The sequence below is a fragment of the Anguilla rostrata genome, chromosome 14, assembly GCF_018555375.3.
Source record: "Anguilla rostrata isolate EN2019 chromosome 14, ASM1855537v3, whole genome shotgun sequence".
NCBI lineage: Eukaryota > Metazoa > Chordata > Actinopteri > Anguilliformes > Anguillidae > Anguilla > Anguilla rostrata.
In genome coordinates this window covers 41,029,540-41,047,027 of record NC_057946.1, presented here as the reverse complement: position 1 = coordinate 41,047,027, position 17,488 = coordinate 41,029,540, and the positions used below count along the sequence as shown (strand labels likewise).

Here is a 17,488-nt window from a genome sequence, read left to right as displayed (position 1 = left end):
AAAACTGGCCCACAGCAGTCTTCTTAGTAAGCGCCGTGATGAGTGCAGCCACCAAACTAAAATTATGGATAAACCGCCGATTAAAAAGAGCAAATCCTAAAAATCGCTGGACTTGCTTTACCGAATCAGGGGTTGTCCAATTCTTGACCGCAGAAACCTTAGCCGGATCCATTTGGATCTTTCCTGCAGACACAATAAACCCCAGAAACAAGACAGAGTCTGCGTGAAACACACATTTCTCTGCCTTCACAAACAGGCAAGCCTCTAGGAGTTTGTCTAATACCTGTTTGACATGTTTGATGAGCTCAGAGAGATTGGTGGAGAAGATTAAGATGTCATCCAGGTAGACAAACACAAACTTCTCCAGCATCTCCCTGAGCACATCATTAACGAACGCCTGGAAAACAGAACGGGCGTTAGTGAGGCCAAACGGCATCACTAAATACTCATAATGGCCAGTGTGAGTACTAAAAGCTGCCCTCACGTATGCGCGCCAGATTGTACGCATTACGGAGGTAGAGTTTGGTCAACACAGCTGCCGGTTGGAGGTGCTCAAATGCCAAATTCATAAGGGGCAACGGGTACCGATTTTTAATAGTGATATTACTGAGACCTCTGTAGGTAATACACGGTCTCAGGATACCGTCTTTTTTACCCACGAAAAAGAATCTGGCCTCTGCCGGCGAGGTCAAGGGTCTAATGAACCCACTAGTCAATGCCTCTTGAATGGATTTTTTCATAGCCTCACCCTCAGGAACAGACAGCGAGTAAAGCGAACCCCTAGGGGGCACAGTACCCAGATAGAGATATATAGCGCAGTTATACTGTCGGTGCGGTGGCAGTGTGGTGGCCCTTGGCTTGCTAAACACTTGCCAATTGTCTGTAATCCTCCGGCACATTGGGAGGAAGAGGAAAGGAAACCGCCCCTAACATTTGCGCTTTATCCCCACCACTGGGAGACCGGGATAAAAATTCCTCCTCTAGGTCTGAATTCACACTGCCCTCCCACTCGTCTGCAGGAGGACTCCAGTCACAAACCGAGTCCCAAGCTAGACTCTCTTCTAGCTCTTCCGAGGCAGGAGGAAATAACCCCGGACTGAGGCCCGACCCGGCCTCCTCCTCGTCAAACTCCAACCCCATGTCAATTTCATTGAGATGGGCGGAGGAAGGAGAGCGCACCTGCTGACAGTGGTCATCACACACCGAGACCCCCACTGCGCGAGAGGATTGCTCTTGTTCCCCCAGTTAATATGGGGCTGGTGTTCCACCACCCACGAATGTCCTAAAACCAGTGGGTACGCTGGGGATTCCACTAAAAAGAACCGAATGCACTCTGTGTGCCCCTGGAACGGAATATGCATTAAAATCAACCCCGTCACCTGCCTCACCGTACCAGAACCCAACGGGCGGCCGTCAAGTGCTATGAGGGATTGGGGATGAGACATGGAACAGATTCAGGTTCTTAGCCCACCTGCGATCGATTATCAACCACCCCGAAATCTAAAAGGCGTCCGCCTGGACTACAGCCCCTCTCCATGCCAGTTCCACACATAAAAAGGTGCGAAAGTCTGTAACCTTATTATGTCTCACTGGTGGCTTTCGCTCCACTAGTGAGACTGGTCTTTTGCTGTCAGCCTTGGGAAATTCTTAATCAGGTGACCCGGCTGTTTGCAGAAGAAACACCACCTTCCCCATGACTTATTTCTCCTGGTCCATCCAAAAGCCGAGCTGTCTATCTGCATCGGCTCCTCCCCCTTATGAGCAACCTGATCGAACCCTGGATCGGCAACCCTCCCCGGAAGTGATGGAGCAGAAAAGGTCATCCGGTCTTTTCTGTCCGCCTTCTCTCCCTCCCGTTCCCGTACCCGGTTGTCTATGCGGATCGCTGTAGAAATCAGTGACCTCAAACTAACCGGTGTCTCCAGACTGGCCAAGGTGTCCCTTACAGGGTCTGACAGAACAGAGAGTTTACAAACAGGGTCATGAGCGGTTCCTTTGCCCACCCCGTCTCCCCTGCCAATGCCCGAAAAGGGATCGAAAACTGGGCCACACTTTGGCTTCCTTGCTTGATCCGGGTCATTAAGGAAAACAATGTTTGAAAAAGAATGTATACTATTGATGCAAGCTTTTACATAAAATATTTCAAGTTTATTGAGTATCATTAATGCTGAGAATGTTTTTACCCACAAAAATAATCGGTCATACTCCTCTTTTGTCCTCCCTTTCTTCCTCCTTTATCCATCTTTCTTAAACTGTCAAATTGAAATAAAATAAAACCATGGTAGCTGAGCTGAAAATTGGTGATGCGCAAATATTTCCTTTAAACTAATCATTGATCTCAAACTGTTTTAATTAATTTTCAGTGATTAACAAGCATGCAAACAATTTTATTACGCAATTGGAAAGGGACACACAGCTTCTTCGCATTGTGTTAAGGAGAGTAAATGATAAATGCGATTTAGAAAAATCCGTTTTAATCATCGGAATCGGAATCTTCCTCTGATTTTCCTTGAGTATCAATGCAAATAATCCACAAAATAGGCTACTTAATAGCAACACTATCATATATAGCCAGCTCTCCCAAAATAGACATTTTTAGCGAGTAGCCTAGGCCTTATAGCCATTTATTTTCATTTGCAGTACGGAATTGTGCACATTTTTAATCAACATTATTTGTGGACACATGCACTTCTTTCTCTGCACTCAAATTCATGGCAAACATCTGCAATGCGTAGATTGTAAACAAAATTGAAGTTCAGGTTTTGTTTTTGCTGGTTATTCTGAAAGCTAACATGGCAGATAACAGACTGGTGTATCTTGTTTGTTAAGTGTAGACTACTTGGTGATTAAAATGGATTTTTAACGGATAAATTGAATTTATGATTTAAACCTCCTAACACGGTATGAGTGTGTCAGGCTACTTGCCATTTGATTAGTCTGATCGTTGGCACGGTTGATAATAAAGGAAAAATTACTAATGAAAACAGGTTGAGATCAATGATTAGTTTAAAAGAAAGTTTTGCGCCCCACCAATTTTCAGCTCACCAGTCGCTGCTGAATAAAACAGTATGTGGGAAATATTCAATCCTATCTTAGCTGCTGACCAGCAACCTGCTGATTTTGCTCAAGCAATCAAAGTTTCCATTAATAATAGCCGGCGTTCGTGGGGACTGTTTATTCATCTCTCTTAATATAAATGACTGTTCCTCCTGAGTTTTTTTTCTTCAGATTTTTGATTGGTTGAGCGAGTAACTGGCTAGAGGGAACACATGGACTGGAGCATACAAAAAATGGCCTGGATTGTCATAGTTATTTGTAAAACTGCTGGTCAAAATTATTTCTTTATTTACCAAAGGTGGGTGGACGCCGTCCACCCACGTCCACCCCCAATTTAACCCCTGCTCGACATGCTTTTTCAGGTTGGACGGCGAGTTTTTGAATGCAGCGAATGCACGGTAAGCAGAGCATTTAAAACAATATGAATCTTTTTGAGTTTCACAAATCTCAAACATGGACTTGAGATATGGCCAAGGTAGTGAGGAATCGTCCTTATCTTCTGCCGTCACCATCATTATCGCCGCCAAGTTCAGATTGAACTGTTCAATCACTGGTGCAACATCAAGCAATTTGAACTTGACCGACAGCGTAGAAGGAGTAGGCTACTGTGATTGGTTTTTCTCCTGTGAGGAACACAGCGTGTGGCGAATCGCATTTTAGAAAAGAAAAAAAAAAGATTCAACTGCTGACTTCAAAGCTATGCTTCAAAGTAACGAGTAAAGACAACCTTCATAGAAATGTAGTGGAGTCAAAAGTACAATATTTATCTTTCAAATGTAGTGGAGTAAAAGTCATATGTTTCCAAAAAAATAAATACTCAAGTAAAGTACAGACACTCGAAAAATGTACTTAAGTACAGTACTCAAGTAAATGTACTTCGTTACTGTCCACCCCTGCCTGTAACCCCTGTCCCTGGTTAGAAATGGCCACTTGCTGGGCGGCTACCGCCCTCTCAAGAGTATTAACGTCCATTTCCACAACAATATCGGTCGCTGGTATCTCCACATAGCTTCTGTGTACTGTAATGGTGGGGGGTGTCGGAGAACCAGAACTGACTAATACAGGCGAACGAAGAGCTAAAGCTACAGGATGCGTTAGCCACCAAGTCCCGAAGTTCAAAGGAAAGGGAACACCAGGAACTAAAACACAAAATAAGATCCTTGGGAGAGCAACTCACGTAAACAAAGGATCAGACACCAAAAGAAAACATGGAGTAAAAACAAACTTCGAAGGACAAACCTGTCCAGCCACAAAACTGGCTCGAGAAACCAAAAACAACCCTTTACAAACCAGGGTGAAAAGAAAAGAACCAGTGATACAGAGACGAAGCTCTGATACCAAACCCTGAGACTGGTCTCAAAATAAAAAGACAACTGAGTGACAAAATACTCAGCGAAAAGAAAAACCTGACCGCAGCTCAGAAAGAAACAAACAAAATACAATACCGGGGACAACATCCCAATACCAAACAGCACACACGAGCTCAGAATAAAAGTATAAATACCCTAAGGCGTCAGAATGCGCTCACCGCGCTAAGAGATTGAATGCATCCTAAATGAGGACACGGAATCACACAAACACAATTCTGCACAGAGTCCACCGAGTACCTATACCTTACTGGCTTTGTGTAAAAGATTTCTGACACAGAAGCGCTGATTGCCGGTCAGTCAACACTTATAAAGGCACTTCCCCAGGTGAAAATAATAGGAAAACAAACACCTGAAACAAATGAAGCATTTTCCAGACACAAGGCCACTGCACCCCTGACCCATGACAGGGACTCTATGAAATTTATGACAAACATGACTCCAGCTAAAAAGTGTCTTAGTGTTTTAAATGAGGGTGGAAATGTCAATCAATTAAACAACTTTTATGAGGTTTGAAATAGCTGACTTCTCTCAGGAGCGAAAAGTGGCTGTCGATACATTACCTGCATCGAACTAGCCAAAAATCATCATTGACCAGCATGTAGTACAGGGACTGTTCTCACGCACCTGCCCCAGGAAGGCCACTGGACCAGATGGCATTTCTGGGTTTCTGCTGAAATCATGCAGTGAAGAGCTGGCAGAGGCCTGGTGTCCTATCTACCAGAAGTCTCTGGACTTACATGCTGTTCCTTCAACCTGGAAAAAAAGCATGCTGTAAGGAAAATAATGACTACCGTCCAGTTGCTTGAACTTCAGTAGTTATGAAGTGTTTCAAGAAAATCATTATCAACCTATTGAAAACAGAAGTCAGCTGCTCACTAGATCCTTTTCAGTTCGCCTATAGATGTAATAGAGGTACGGACAATGCGGCCATAGCCATGGTACATTTTATATCTAAGCACTTAAAGGATCCTACCTCATATGTACGTCTTTTATTTGTAGATTTTAGTTCAGCATTTAATAAGGTACAGCCGCATCTATTAATTAAGAAGCTGAATTACCTTAATGTCCACCCTCTCATTATTAGATGGTACCACTCGTTTCTAACCAATCGTAAACAACAGGTCAGTGTTAATGGTACTCTCTCATAACCTAGAACCTTGAGTACGGGAGCCCCCCAGGGTTGTGCCAGTTCACCTGTCCTTTTTACCCTATACACTAATGAGTGTAGAAGCAATAACCCTAACAATCACATAATTAAATTCTCAGATGATACTGCCATCTTAGCTTTAATGAAAAAGGATAGCGATCTATCTGACTACTATTCAGAGATTGAAAGGTTTGTAAAATTTTGTGATGACAACCACCTTGTCTTGAATGTTAAAAAGACTAAGGAGATGGTGTTTGACCCCAGTGGAGTTGGCGACCACAGGCCTGTGGTCATCCACGATGAAACCATCTCACAGGTCTCCTCATACAAATACCTTGGGGTTTCTATTGACAACTCATTAACCTGGAACATCCATGTGGACAGTTTCTGTAGCAGATTACAACAACCACTTCCTGCGTCAACTTAAAGTTCATGGTGTTGGTCAATAATTTATGTTAGTCTTTTGTCAGGCAGTCTTAGAGAGCCTTATCAGATACGGCATCGCAGCTTGGTTTGGTAACCTCTCCGTGCAACTAAAGTCCAAACTGGTCCGATTGATGCAGACTGCATGGAAGATTATAGGTGTAAGACAGCATCCATCCTTGCAGTCTACTTACGAACAGGCTACCCTAAGGCAAGCCAATAGGATACTTACTGACCCATCCCATGTTCTACACACTGAGTATCAGCTACTGCCCTCTGGGAGGAGGTTCAGAGTCCCTTGTGGCAGATTAAATAGATTTAAAAATTAATTTATCCCTGTGTCAATAAAACTTTTAAATAGCGGCAGATAAGAAAAGGATGAGGCAGGATGGACACTGGAGGATCTTTGTTTTTATTTATTTATTTATTAATTATTATTATTATTATCATTATTATTATTATTATTAATAATGGGATTTGCGCAGATCTTTGCTTTTAATTTTGATGTGTTCGTTTTTCTGTTCGTCTATAGGTGCTTTTAGGTACCTTGCTGTATGTTTTTATTCACTAACATCTTTGTATGTTTTTTGTATCCGGAATGTTGTGTATTTTATGGCTGCAGCATGGGCGAAAGCCCAAGCCAAATTTTCCACTTTGTGGGACAATAAAGCTCATCTTGATTCTTGGATCTTGATTCTTGAATGATCAGTGCTATGTGTGGATGAAAAAGGGTGATGCTTTTAATTCGAAGAACATCATCCCAACTGTGAAGCATGGGGTGGCAGCATCATGTTGTGGAGGTGTTTTGCTGGAAAAGGGGCTGGTGCACTTCAGAAAATAGATGGCATTATGAGGAAGGAGGATTTTCTATAAATACTGAAGCAACACCTCAAGACATCAGCCAGAAAGTTAAAGCTTGGTCGCAACTGGGTCTTCCAGCAGGACAATGATTCTAAGCATACCTCCAAAGTTATAACAAAATGGTTAAAGACAACAAACTGAAAGCATTGAAGTGGCCACCACAAAGCTCTGACCTGAATCCCATACAAAATTTGTGGACTGAACTGAAAAATTGTGTCCGAGCAAGGAGGACCACGGACCTGACTGAGTTACAGCAGTTCTGTCAGGAGGAATGGGCCAAAATTCCAGAAACTTATTGTGAGAAGCTTGTGGAAGGCTACCCAAAACGTTTGACCCAAGTTAAACAATTTAAAATCAATGCTACCAAATACTAACAGAGTGTATGTAAACTTCTGACCCACTGGGAATGTGATAAAAAAAAGTAAAAGCTGAAATAAATCACTCTCTACTATTATTCTAACATTTCACATTCTTAAAATAAAGTTGTGATCCTAACTGACCTAAGACAGGGAATGTTTACTAGGATTAAATGTCAGGAATTGTGAAAAACTGAGTTTAAATGGATTTGGCCAAGGTGTATGTAAACTTTTGACTTCATCTGTATATATAAAAGAAAGGCTGTGTGGTGGCGCAATTCAAAATATAAGAGGCTGGCACCATCAGGAACGCAACACAAATCCCCCAGTTTATGTACGTGTTCATTTACAAAATGGTGAGCTCCCGAGCTGGAAACTTGTGTCCCGTTCTGTCCTGCTTTGTTTTCTGTTTTTTCTTCTAAAATGCAGTTTTTGTGTTTATTACATTTATAAGGCATTTTCATATGCTGAGCTGTAAGTAGGACTCGTCTTTGCTGTCTTCCTCAGCTAGATCACTGACTAAGGGCTGGGCAGGTGCATTCTCCTGCGGGACAGCGGGCTGGACAGGCGGTTTCTCCTGCGGGACAGCAGGCTGGGCAGGCGGTTTCTCCTGTGGGACAGCGGGCTGGACAGGCGGTTTCTCCTGTGGGACAGCGGGCTGGGCAGGCGGTTTATCCTGCGGGACAGCAGGCTGGGCAGGCGGTTTCTCCTGCGGGACAGCGGGCTGGGCAGGCGGTTTCTCCTGCGGGACAGCGGGTTGGACAGGCGGTTTCTCCTGCGGGACAGCAGGCTGGGCAGGCGGTTTCTCCTGCGGGACAACGGGTTGGACAGGCGGTTTCTCCTGCGGGACAGCGGGTTGGGCAGACTACTGCGGCCCCTGTGGGACAACGGGCAGAGCAGGCGGCAGCGGCCCCTATGAGATGGCCAACAAGGAAAAACAGAGACAGAAACACAGAACCATGACACTAACATAATCTAAGAAGTATAAGGTGGAAATTATTCAAGATGCCATTGTCTAGTTCTGATAAATGTACCCCATAACTTAAAAACCATCTTTGTTAATTGTGCTTTATGTCTCTGTGTTTTTTTAAACCATGAAATACATGCTAAGAGATGACAAATTCACTGAAAAACGAACATTCGTATCCTTATAAAACCGGTGAGTAGTAGCCTACAATTAAAAAGGAACCTTGAAGTGACTACAAAAACCTTGGTATTCTACGAAAAGCAGTAGCCACTGATGTGATGGTTGAACTATGAGTTAGCCAAGAAATAATAAATAAATGGTCAAAATGCAAAATATTACTGTGGAGGGGTGGTGTGGTGCGGACTGTGTGGTGTGTGGGGAGAGGAACATCAGGACCTGTTACAGTAGTGGCCCATATGGGGGGAGAGAGGAGGCAATAACATCCATGGCAGGACAAGCAGGAGCAAGGGTGATGGAATTGCCGCTGGGGCAAGCTCTGAGACAGCTAGTGGCGTTGCATCAGAGACAGACCACCTCACTCTTTGAACTGGCTTGGGGGCAGGCAGAGGATTAGGCTCTCTTGTGGAGCATGCTGCAGCAGAACCCGGCAAGACAGCTTCCGCCAACAACCCCAATTAGCAGGTACGCCGGTCTGCAATTGCCACAAATGTCAGTCACTGAAGACATGGAGGCGTACCTGGACATGTGTGAGGGAATAGCGGCTGCCTGCAGGTAGCCTTCAGAGGAGTGGGCTGTGTGTTTGCTTCCCCTTCTCACCGAGGAGGCTCAACAAGCTACGTGCAGAGATCCATCTACGGGGACCTGAAGCAAGCAATTTTAGACCAAATGGGTCGAACACCAGAAGACCACTGTTTCCTCTTCAGGGCTTCTGAATATGAGGACGCCGGCTGTCCCTTAACTCTGGCTCAGCTGCTCCGAGACACCACTAACCGGTGGCTCCAGCCAGCAGTACACTCGCCGGTGGAGGTTGTTGAGCAGGTGACACTCGAGCCGTTTGTGCTAAGCCTGCCAACAGCCACTGCTGACTGGGTGTGCTGCCATAGACTAACTTTGCTGAATGCCACCATTACCCTGGCGAAGGATCACCTCAGTGCCCACCCACCTCGCTCTCCAGCACCTAGCCCTGCCCCGAGGGAACCCCGGTCTTCTCGACCGGTTCCAGATCCTAGGAGAAGACCACCGGGGGCCTTCATCGGTAGCGGTGGAAACGTTCTCTTCTCTTCCCAATACCCTGTCTCCCCACAACCCCTTCCGTGTCCCCCACAGTCCCCGGTTTCAGTGGTTGCAGTGCCAAACACCCAGAAGCCTCCTCAAAAACCTGGGCAGGAGTGCTGACGTTGTGGCCGGCCCGGCCACGTCCGCAGGAACTATCCGCTGATGGAAGTGGGCCAAGTGGCTCGCCAGCCCCTGGTCAGGAGGAGATGTACCGAATAAGGATCCAGGCTTTGTTGGATTCAGGGTGTAAACAAACCATGATTCATCAAAGCTTGGTTCGGCCTAAGGCATTGGTGGAAGCATCGTGGGTGTGTGCATGGGGATATTCACGATTACCCAGTGCCAGTGGAAATCTGACATGGGGGCAAAAAGCAGAGTAAAGGCTGAAGTTAGCTCCCGCCTGTCGCATCCCTTTTTATTGGGTACTGTTTAGTTGGGGTTTACTAATGTAATTAGAGGTTACATGGGGAAGCAATCACGACTGATAGGAATAGGGTTAGGGTTAGGGTTGGTCATTGTAATTAACAAACCAGTGTTAGCTTGCATTTTCTACAGCACCCTATTTTCAATAAAAACGTGTTTTGAATTCATCTGTCAAGCTATTTACGACAATACGATCGTGACATGTAGAGACAAGCCCGCTAGGCCGATTACTGCAATGTTCAACTTAATCAAGCGACTGGTGTTAGAAATGAACTTTGCCTAGTAACACGTACACAGTACGTCAGACTGTGCATTTGGAATTGTCAATGTTTCCGGTGCTTGTCCCTTACAAATAAACAAATAAATTAATTAAATAAATACACTTTCCCATAATAATCTGTGGTCAAGCTCAATCCACATTTCTTCAATCCACAGAGATGAAGAAATGAATGGATAAAATCCTAATTAATTTCTTTATTCATTTATTAATTTCTGTATTCATTCACGTCTGTATTTATTTTCCCTATTTATTCACTAGCATGACAAATTATAGACTATGTTGACATTGCGATGGTGACAGCTTCCCTAGATACCATAATGAACATACTATAGTTGACGAAAACTGTTTCTGATCAACTTTATTCAAAAGTATTTTTTTTTCTTACTCATTGTCACAATGTATCTTGTATCATTTGTGCAAAGCCAAAGTTGTCGCAAGTGTCACTATAAATAACGTTACCAGATGACTTACCACAATAGATTGATTGACAACACTGTGAAAAGTAGTGATTTTCGTCCTGACGATGGAAGTGATCAAAACCATCGTCCCTGTTACATCATCCCTGTTACTCGGACATTTGCAAAGTCCTTAAATATAAAGCTGTGTGTCCATAATACACCTATGTGCCGTAGTGCATAGAATGACTGTTGTTTTTATTAGTCATAGCGGTTTTGGTTGATTATTGGCAAATTTAGCATATTAAACATCTTTACTTGGGATATGCAAGCGGACTGCATTTCCTAAAGACATTGTGTTCAGCGACGCACCCCTGCCTTTTTAATAAGTTCACAAGCGACTGTTTGCGGCAGGGGAGGGTGATGCCCAAGCGATCTAATCGGGGGACGCACATATAACATATTTCCAATTTCACAAAGTTCGTTTTAGAAGGACTAGTCTATTATTGCTGTGTCGGGAATTCTGAAATATACATTATACGCGTAACAAACTCTGTTTTTAAAACGGAGAACACACCCGCATGTGGCCGATTGCAAGATGGTATTAGCCTATGTCTCTGAAAAAAGGCGAGTTGCTCTTGGACTTCTGTGACCTGCCAGCATGCTGTGTTCAGCTAGCATCTTTACCAAAAATATAACAAATGAATGATGTTTGTTACGGCTTAAGTGTTAGTGTCGGCCTCGGATTACAGATTGACGGTTTTTGTGCTGAGCATAGTGAACCTACCATGTATTGGCTTCCGGTCGTTATGATTTTCGGCCTGGCTGCCTCGTCTCTCATGTGTAGGCCGTTTGAAACTAACTTTAAAGTATGCTGTGTTACGAACCAATCTTGCGTTTCCAGGTTTTGCAAGTCTGTCATCAAAGAAATATATCAAGAGGGTTCTGCTAGGCTATCGATTGCTTGAAGACATGTAGGCATTTGGGTATGTAATGTGGGGCTTGTGATCTAATGATGAAAAATGAGTAAATAGTGAGATATAATAAAATAATTGCCTTTTAATTAAATAATTAAAATCATTACAAGGCGGCGAAGCAATTGGAAAGAACACGACGTGATAACAAATGTTTAAAAATGCTATGGGTTAAATATCTCATCTGTAACCCAGCACTGAGTATCATAGAGCAGTACATACCTCATCTGTAATCCAGCACTGAGACTGATAGAGCAGTACATACCTCATCTGTAACCCAGTTCTGAGACTGATAGAGCAGTACATACCTCATCTGTAACCCAGCACTGAGACTGATAGAGCAGTACATACCTCATCTGTAACCCAGCACTGAGACTGATAGAGCAGTACATACCTCATCTGTAACCCAGCACTGAGACTGATAGAGCAGTACATACCTCATCTGTAACCCAACACTGAGACTGATAGAGCAGTACATACCTCATATGTAACCCAGCACCGAGACTGATAGAGCAGTACATACCTCAACTGTAACCCAGCATTGAGACTGATAGAGCAGTACATACCTCATCTGTAACCCAGCACTGAGACTGATAGAGCAGTACATACCTCATCTGTAACCCAGCACTGAGACTGATACAGCAGCACATACCTCATCTGTAACCCAGCACTGAGACTGATAGAGCAGTACATACCTCATCTGTAACCCAGCACTGAGACTGATAGAGCAGCACATACCTCATCTGTAACCCAGCACTGTGATAACGGTATTTTATATTTATTTTATTGAGAAATGTATTATTTCTTATCCTACATGGAAAGGATTGTTAGTTAGTGATGCCTACTGTTGAAATCTGATGGTTGCTACAGCTAGGCCAGTACAGTAAAAGAGATTTGTTTAACCACACCACGCCCAGTTTGCTATCTTGTCTTACGTGGTAAAACACACAGCAATCTCTAAAAACAGAATCTATTACCAGAAAATTCAGCAGCCTTATACATTTATAGACCCCATTTATTATATATAATTTTTTTCCCAACAAACATTTTATTTATTGTGTTTGCTTTAGGATGGTGTGTGTTTTCTGTAAAGCCTGTTTTGTCCACTGTAAACACATTTTCTCCAGTCCTGAAATCCTTTTATAGAATCACTGTTACAAAGCAAAGACATTTAGAAAGGCATTACTAATTCCATCTGGAAAATCAACTACAGCTCACTCACTATGCAATAATACTACACGGCATTGTCACCTTTTTGCTTAAGAAATGGAAATAACACTGAATCCATTAAATATGAACAAATAGGCTATCCAGAATCACATAACAGGAATTGCACTGCAGAAAAAAGTAAGTATCACCCTGTAATACAGGCAGTGGAATGCATTTGAGTAGCACATTCAAGATCTAAAATTAGTTTTACTTGACATTCACTCACAAATCTCAAGAACAGAATCAAGCAACAACAAACTCTAACAAAACTCTATTTAAAAAAAAAAAAAAAAAAAGTTCAAATGCCATAAACACACTCTCATATTTTTATTCCCTTTCCTAAGTGTATCTACAAATATGTGATTTTTCTTCTTGGCAATACAGCAGAACTTCAGAAATGTGAACTTGAGAAATACCGACTGCTCAACTGAACGCTGTATGAAACCTCAAACCCTGTATGAAACATTTTACACCTTTTTTTGAGTTCTTTATTATCTCTGATGCAAATGGGTGAGCACTAAACCAAAATGAGTCACCTTTCCATTGATAATAAAGTACACTATATGAACAAAAGAATGTGGACATCCCTTGGTCTGGAGCTGTTTTTCATGGTTTGGGCTAGGCTCCTTAGTTCCAGTGAAGACTAATCTTAACGCTGCAGCATACAATCACATTCTAGACTATTCTGTGCTTCCCCATCAGTTTGGGGAAGGCCCTTTCCTGTTTCATCATAACAGTGCTGCCGGGCACAGAGTGATGTCCATTTACAAATGGTTTTGTTAAGAATGGTGTGGAAAAACTTGACTGGCCTGCACAGAGCCCTGCCCTCAACCCCATGCAACACCTTTGGAATTAATTGGAAAGCCAACTGCGAGCCAGGATTAATCGCCCAATCAGTGCCCAACCTCGCTAATGTTCTTCTGGCTGAATGGAAGCAATCCCTGCAGCAATATTCCAACATTTAGTATAAAACCTTCCCATAAGAGTGGAGGTTGTTATAACAGCAAAGGGTGCCCATAATTTTGGAAGAGATGTTGGATGTCAGGTGTCCATATAGTTTCGGCATTGTTCTGTATGTAATGGGAGACTGGTTATAAATGGTTTGACTACTGGTTTTAGATTAATTTAAGTATTGATTAGGGTTAGGAGAGCAGCCCTATTTTAAAGAAATAAGGTGACATTAACATAAGTTACAAGTCTAACAAATAAAGAATTCAGGCTTTTTACAGTTGGTGTATTTTGACGAAACTTTCAAAGATCCAACTGTTTCAATATATTTAGTTCCAAAAAAAGCTGCTATTTCTGATGCGTTCACAAGGTTATACTGTACTCTTCTAATTGTCAGCAAAGAAGAAACTAATTTAATATATTTCACTACAAACAAAACAAAAAAAACAAGCATAAGTTATTTTGGCTGTCTGCTGCTTCCTCTGCTCCCATGCTGGTACAGGCCTGTCCAAGGGATGGGGCTGAACTGAGAGGGCTGGGGCCACAGTCAGCTGTCTTTACTATTGGCTGAAGAGAGGGGATAGGGGTTGATGGACAACCTTGGGTCCTTCAACAGTTGTCGATGGCAATCTGGTTGGGCTGTGGTGGGAAAGTAGGCAGGCATAGTGAATCATAACTGTTCACGTGAGAGAAGATGGTATCAATGGGTGAGTAGTAGGTCAAGCTGTAGGTGGAGCTTTGGTTGTCATGGACGCTGGGGGCGTCCCGCTGCAATGGCGGTGCCAGTTCCAGGTACTCCTGTAACAGAGGAATGGATGTTGGTCTGATAGGTGTAATGATGTTCAGGTGATATTCAGACAGCTGTTTTTCAAATGTGCTGTGTGTATTCCAGAGATGGAAGAGTCACCTGGGTGGACATCAAGGCTAATGTGCAGTCCAGGTCTTCCACCAACTGCATGAAAGTGGGTCTCTGAGATGGCACTGCATGCCAGCAGTCCTTCATCATCATATAGCTGAGAAAGAGAGAACAAGAGAAGAGAGGGATGGAGTGGAGGTAGTTAAGAACAAATCCAGGAGGGTCTGTATACGTTGAGTGATTCAACAAACAATTAAATCTCATGTCCTAAATGCAGACCTTACCACTGAAGCTAATAAAAACTGGATATTGCAGCTATGCTGAATTTTATGAAAATCTGTGTAATGCAGCTATGCTGTAGCTGATAGCTTCCTCCTGCCCCAACCAGTGCAGTGGACTGTCCGTCAAGGTTAACATTTTATCTGAACTGCAATAAGTATATAAAATGTATCTTACTTTTTAGAATGTACACATGTTGAAAGCCGTAGGTAAAGGCTAAAGATAAAAAACAATCGATACATGTCTGGCTAAAGAAGTAAGTGAGCCAGCTAGCTAGCTAGCTGGCAGCAGCTGAGCTGTCTGTGGGAGGGCAAGACAGTGTAAACAAACTTGTCACAGCAGACAGATCTGTCAGATCTGTGCTGATCTGCGCAGAGTTAGGTGAGCAACTGTGAATGTAGCTGTGTTATGATCCACATTCTGCGATAAAAATAAATTATACTGTCCTTCAAGCAAAGCAGAGTTCCTGAATTTTGTGTAGATACATTTTGCTGATTATAGTGACACGAATGAGCTGCAATTTTTTGGGTGCACCTAAATTATGTGCTGGTGCAAATGAAAAAGTTAGGGGCACCAGTGACACCAATATAAAAAGTTAGTCTAAAGCCCTGTAGGCTGGTGCATAGCTAGTGGTTAGCAAGTTAGCTTGTCAGCTGGGTAGCTAATGGGAAGAGGGAGATTGGGAGCTTGTACACATTTTATGTTTATGATAACCTTAACATGTAACAATACATTTTCTTGAGTACCGTACCACCACTGGTGATTTGTGCATATCCTTTTTACCCAAAGGTTTTATACTGTGCATGTTTGATTGCTAAATGACAGAAGATTAATTAAAAAATTAAGCAGGCAGTTGGTAAAAAAAGCTCAGTTGAAGCATTTAATCCAAGTATTTGAACACAGCTTCTTGTTATTTCTAGTGATTTCTTCATTTCAAGTCTAAGAACAAAGGTTGAACAGTGAAGTTAAATCTGTCTGGCATTTTGGGGATGTACTATGTGAAAATGGTGTGAGTGTTCTCGTGTGCACACATGGATATGTGTGCAAGTGTGTTTATGCCTGGGTAAAATATATACATAACACAGTACAGGCATATGCATATACAGTAGCATTCTACTTCCTGTTCTTCCTTCCTGTATGGTTCAAACTCTCATAAGAGCCTTGTGTACATTATAAAAACCTGAATGTTCTGCCATTTTTAACAAAAACCTGCATACTACAGTTATGCTGAAGCTGATCAGAACCTGGGTACTACAGCTATGCTGTAGCTGATTAGAATCTCGGTACTGCAGCTATGCTGAAGCTGATCAGAACCTGGGTACTACAGCTATGCTGAAGCTGATCAGAACCTGGGTACTACAGCTATGCTGTAGCTGATTAGAATCTCGGTACTGCAGCTATGCTGAAGCTGATCAGAACCTGGGTACTACAGCTATGCTGTAGCTGATCAGAACCTGGGTACTACAGCTATGCTGTAGCTGATTAGAACCTGGGTACTACAGCTATGCTGAAGCTGATCAGAACCTGGGTACTACAGCTATGCTGTAGCTGATTAGAACCTCGGTACTGCAGCTATGCTGAAGCTGATCAGAACCTGCGTACTACAGCTATGCTGAAGCTGATCAGAACCTGGGTACTACAGCTATGCTGTAGCTGATTAGAATCTCGGTACTGCAGCTATGCTGAAGCTGATCAGAACCTGGGTACTACAGCTATGCTGAAGCTGATCAGAACCTGGGTACTACAGCTATGCTGAAGCTGATCAGAACCTGGGTACTACAGCTATGCTGTAGCTGATTAGAATCTCGGTACTGCAGCTATGCTGAAGCTGATCAGAACCTGGGTACTACAGCTATGCTGAAGCTGATCAGAACCTGGGTACTACAGCTATGCTGTAGCTGATTAGAACCTGGGTACTGCAGCTATGCTGAAGCTGATCAGAACCTGCGTACTACAGCTATGCTGAAGCTGATCAGAACCTGGGTACTACAGCTATGCTGTAGCTGATCAGATCCTGGATACTACAGCTATGCTGTAGCTGATCAGATCCTGGATACTATAGCTATGCTGAAGCTGATCAGAACCTGGATACTGCAGCTATGCTGAAGTTGATCAGACTGGGATACTGAAGTGTTGCTGAAGCTGACCAGACCTTGACACAGCAGCTATGCTGAGCTGTACCAGGAATGTGGTAGAGAGTCTTACAGCTCTTCAGTGCAGGCAGTGGGTCGGTCCATGCGATGTCCCTCCTTCAGCAGCTTGAAGAGCTCCTCCACTGGGACCCCTGGGTATGGGGAGCCACCCAGAGTGAAGATCTCCCACAACAGTACCCCAAATGACCACCTGCAATATCCAGCCAATAAACAGTCAAAATAAATTATATATTCAACAGAAGGGATCACAACAGATGAGCTCAAAATAAAACCAGGTAAAAACATGCAATGTCACAACAAATGAACCAATCAAGACACAGAAACTTTTCAGCTAACACATAGTGGGAGAACACATAAGAGAGGGGAGGGGTGGAGCGAGATAGAGAGAGAGAGAGATAAGGAAACAAATTCAGAAAAAGAAAGGTCAATCTGAAGAAACAACAAAAAAAAAAGTGACAGTTGGGCTACCAGCAGTTGAACTCCAGCACCACATTGTAAATGTTACAATTTAAACTAGCTGTATAAATGAGCCAATCAGAAGAGCAGCAGCCCCT

The 17,488-nt window shown here is 43.2% G+C and overlaps 1 protein-coding gene across 1 annotated transcript in view; it reads right to left on the bottom strand.

Annotated features, from left to right (window-relative positions):
• Positions 1-12,483: 12,483 nt before the first annotated feature.
• fgfr1b (fibroblast growth factor receptor 1b) overlaps positions 12,484-17,488 on the bottom strand; it is a 73,394-nt gene continuing 68,389 nt past the window's right edge. Inside the window, exons 15-17 of the mRNA XM_064308328.1 lie at positions 16,987-17,124; positions 14,554-14,659; positions 12,484-14,444 (exon numbers count right to left, since the gene is read on the bottom strand). Of these exons, the coding sequence (XP_064164398.1) occupies positions 14,256-14,444; positions 14,554-14,659; positions 16,987-17,124 (433 nt within the window). The 3' untranslated portion in view covers positions 12,484-14,255. The remainder of the gene's footprint in view (positions 14,445-14,553; positions 14,660-16,986; positions 17,125-17,488) is intronic.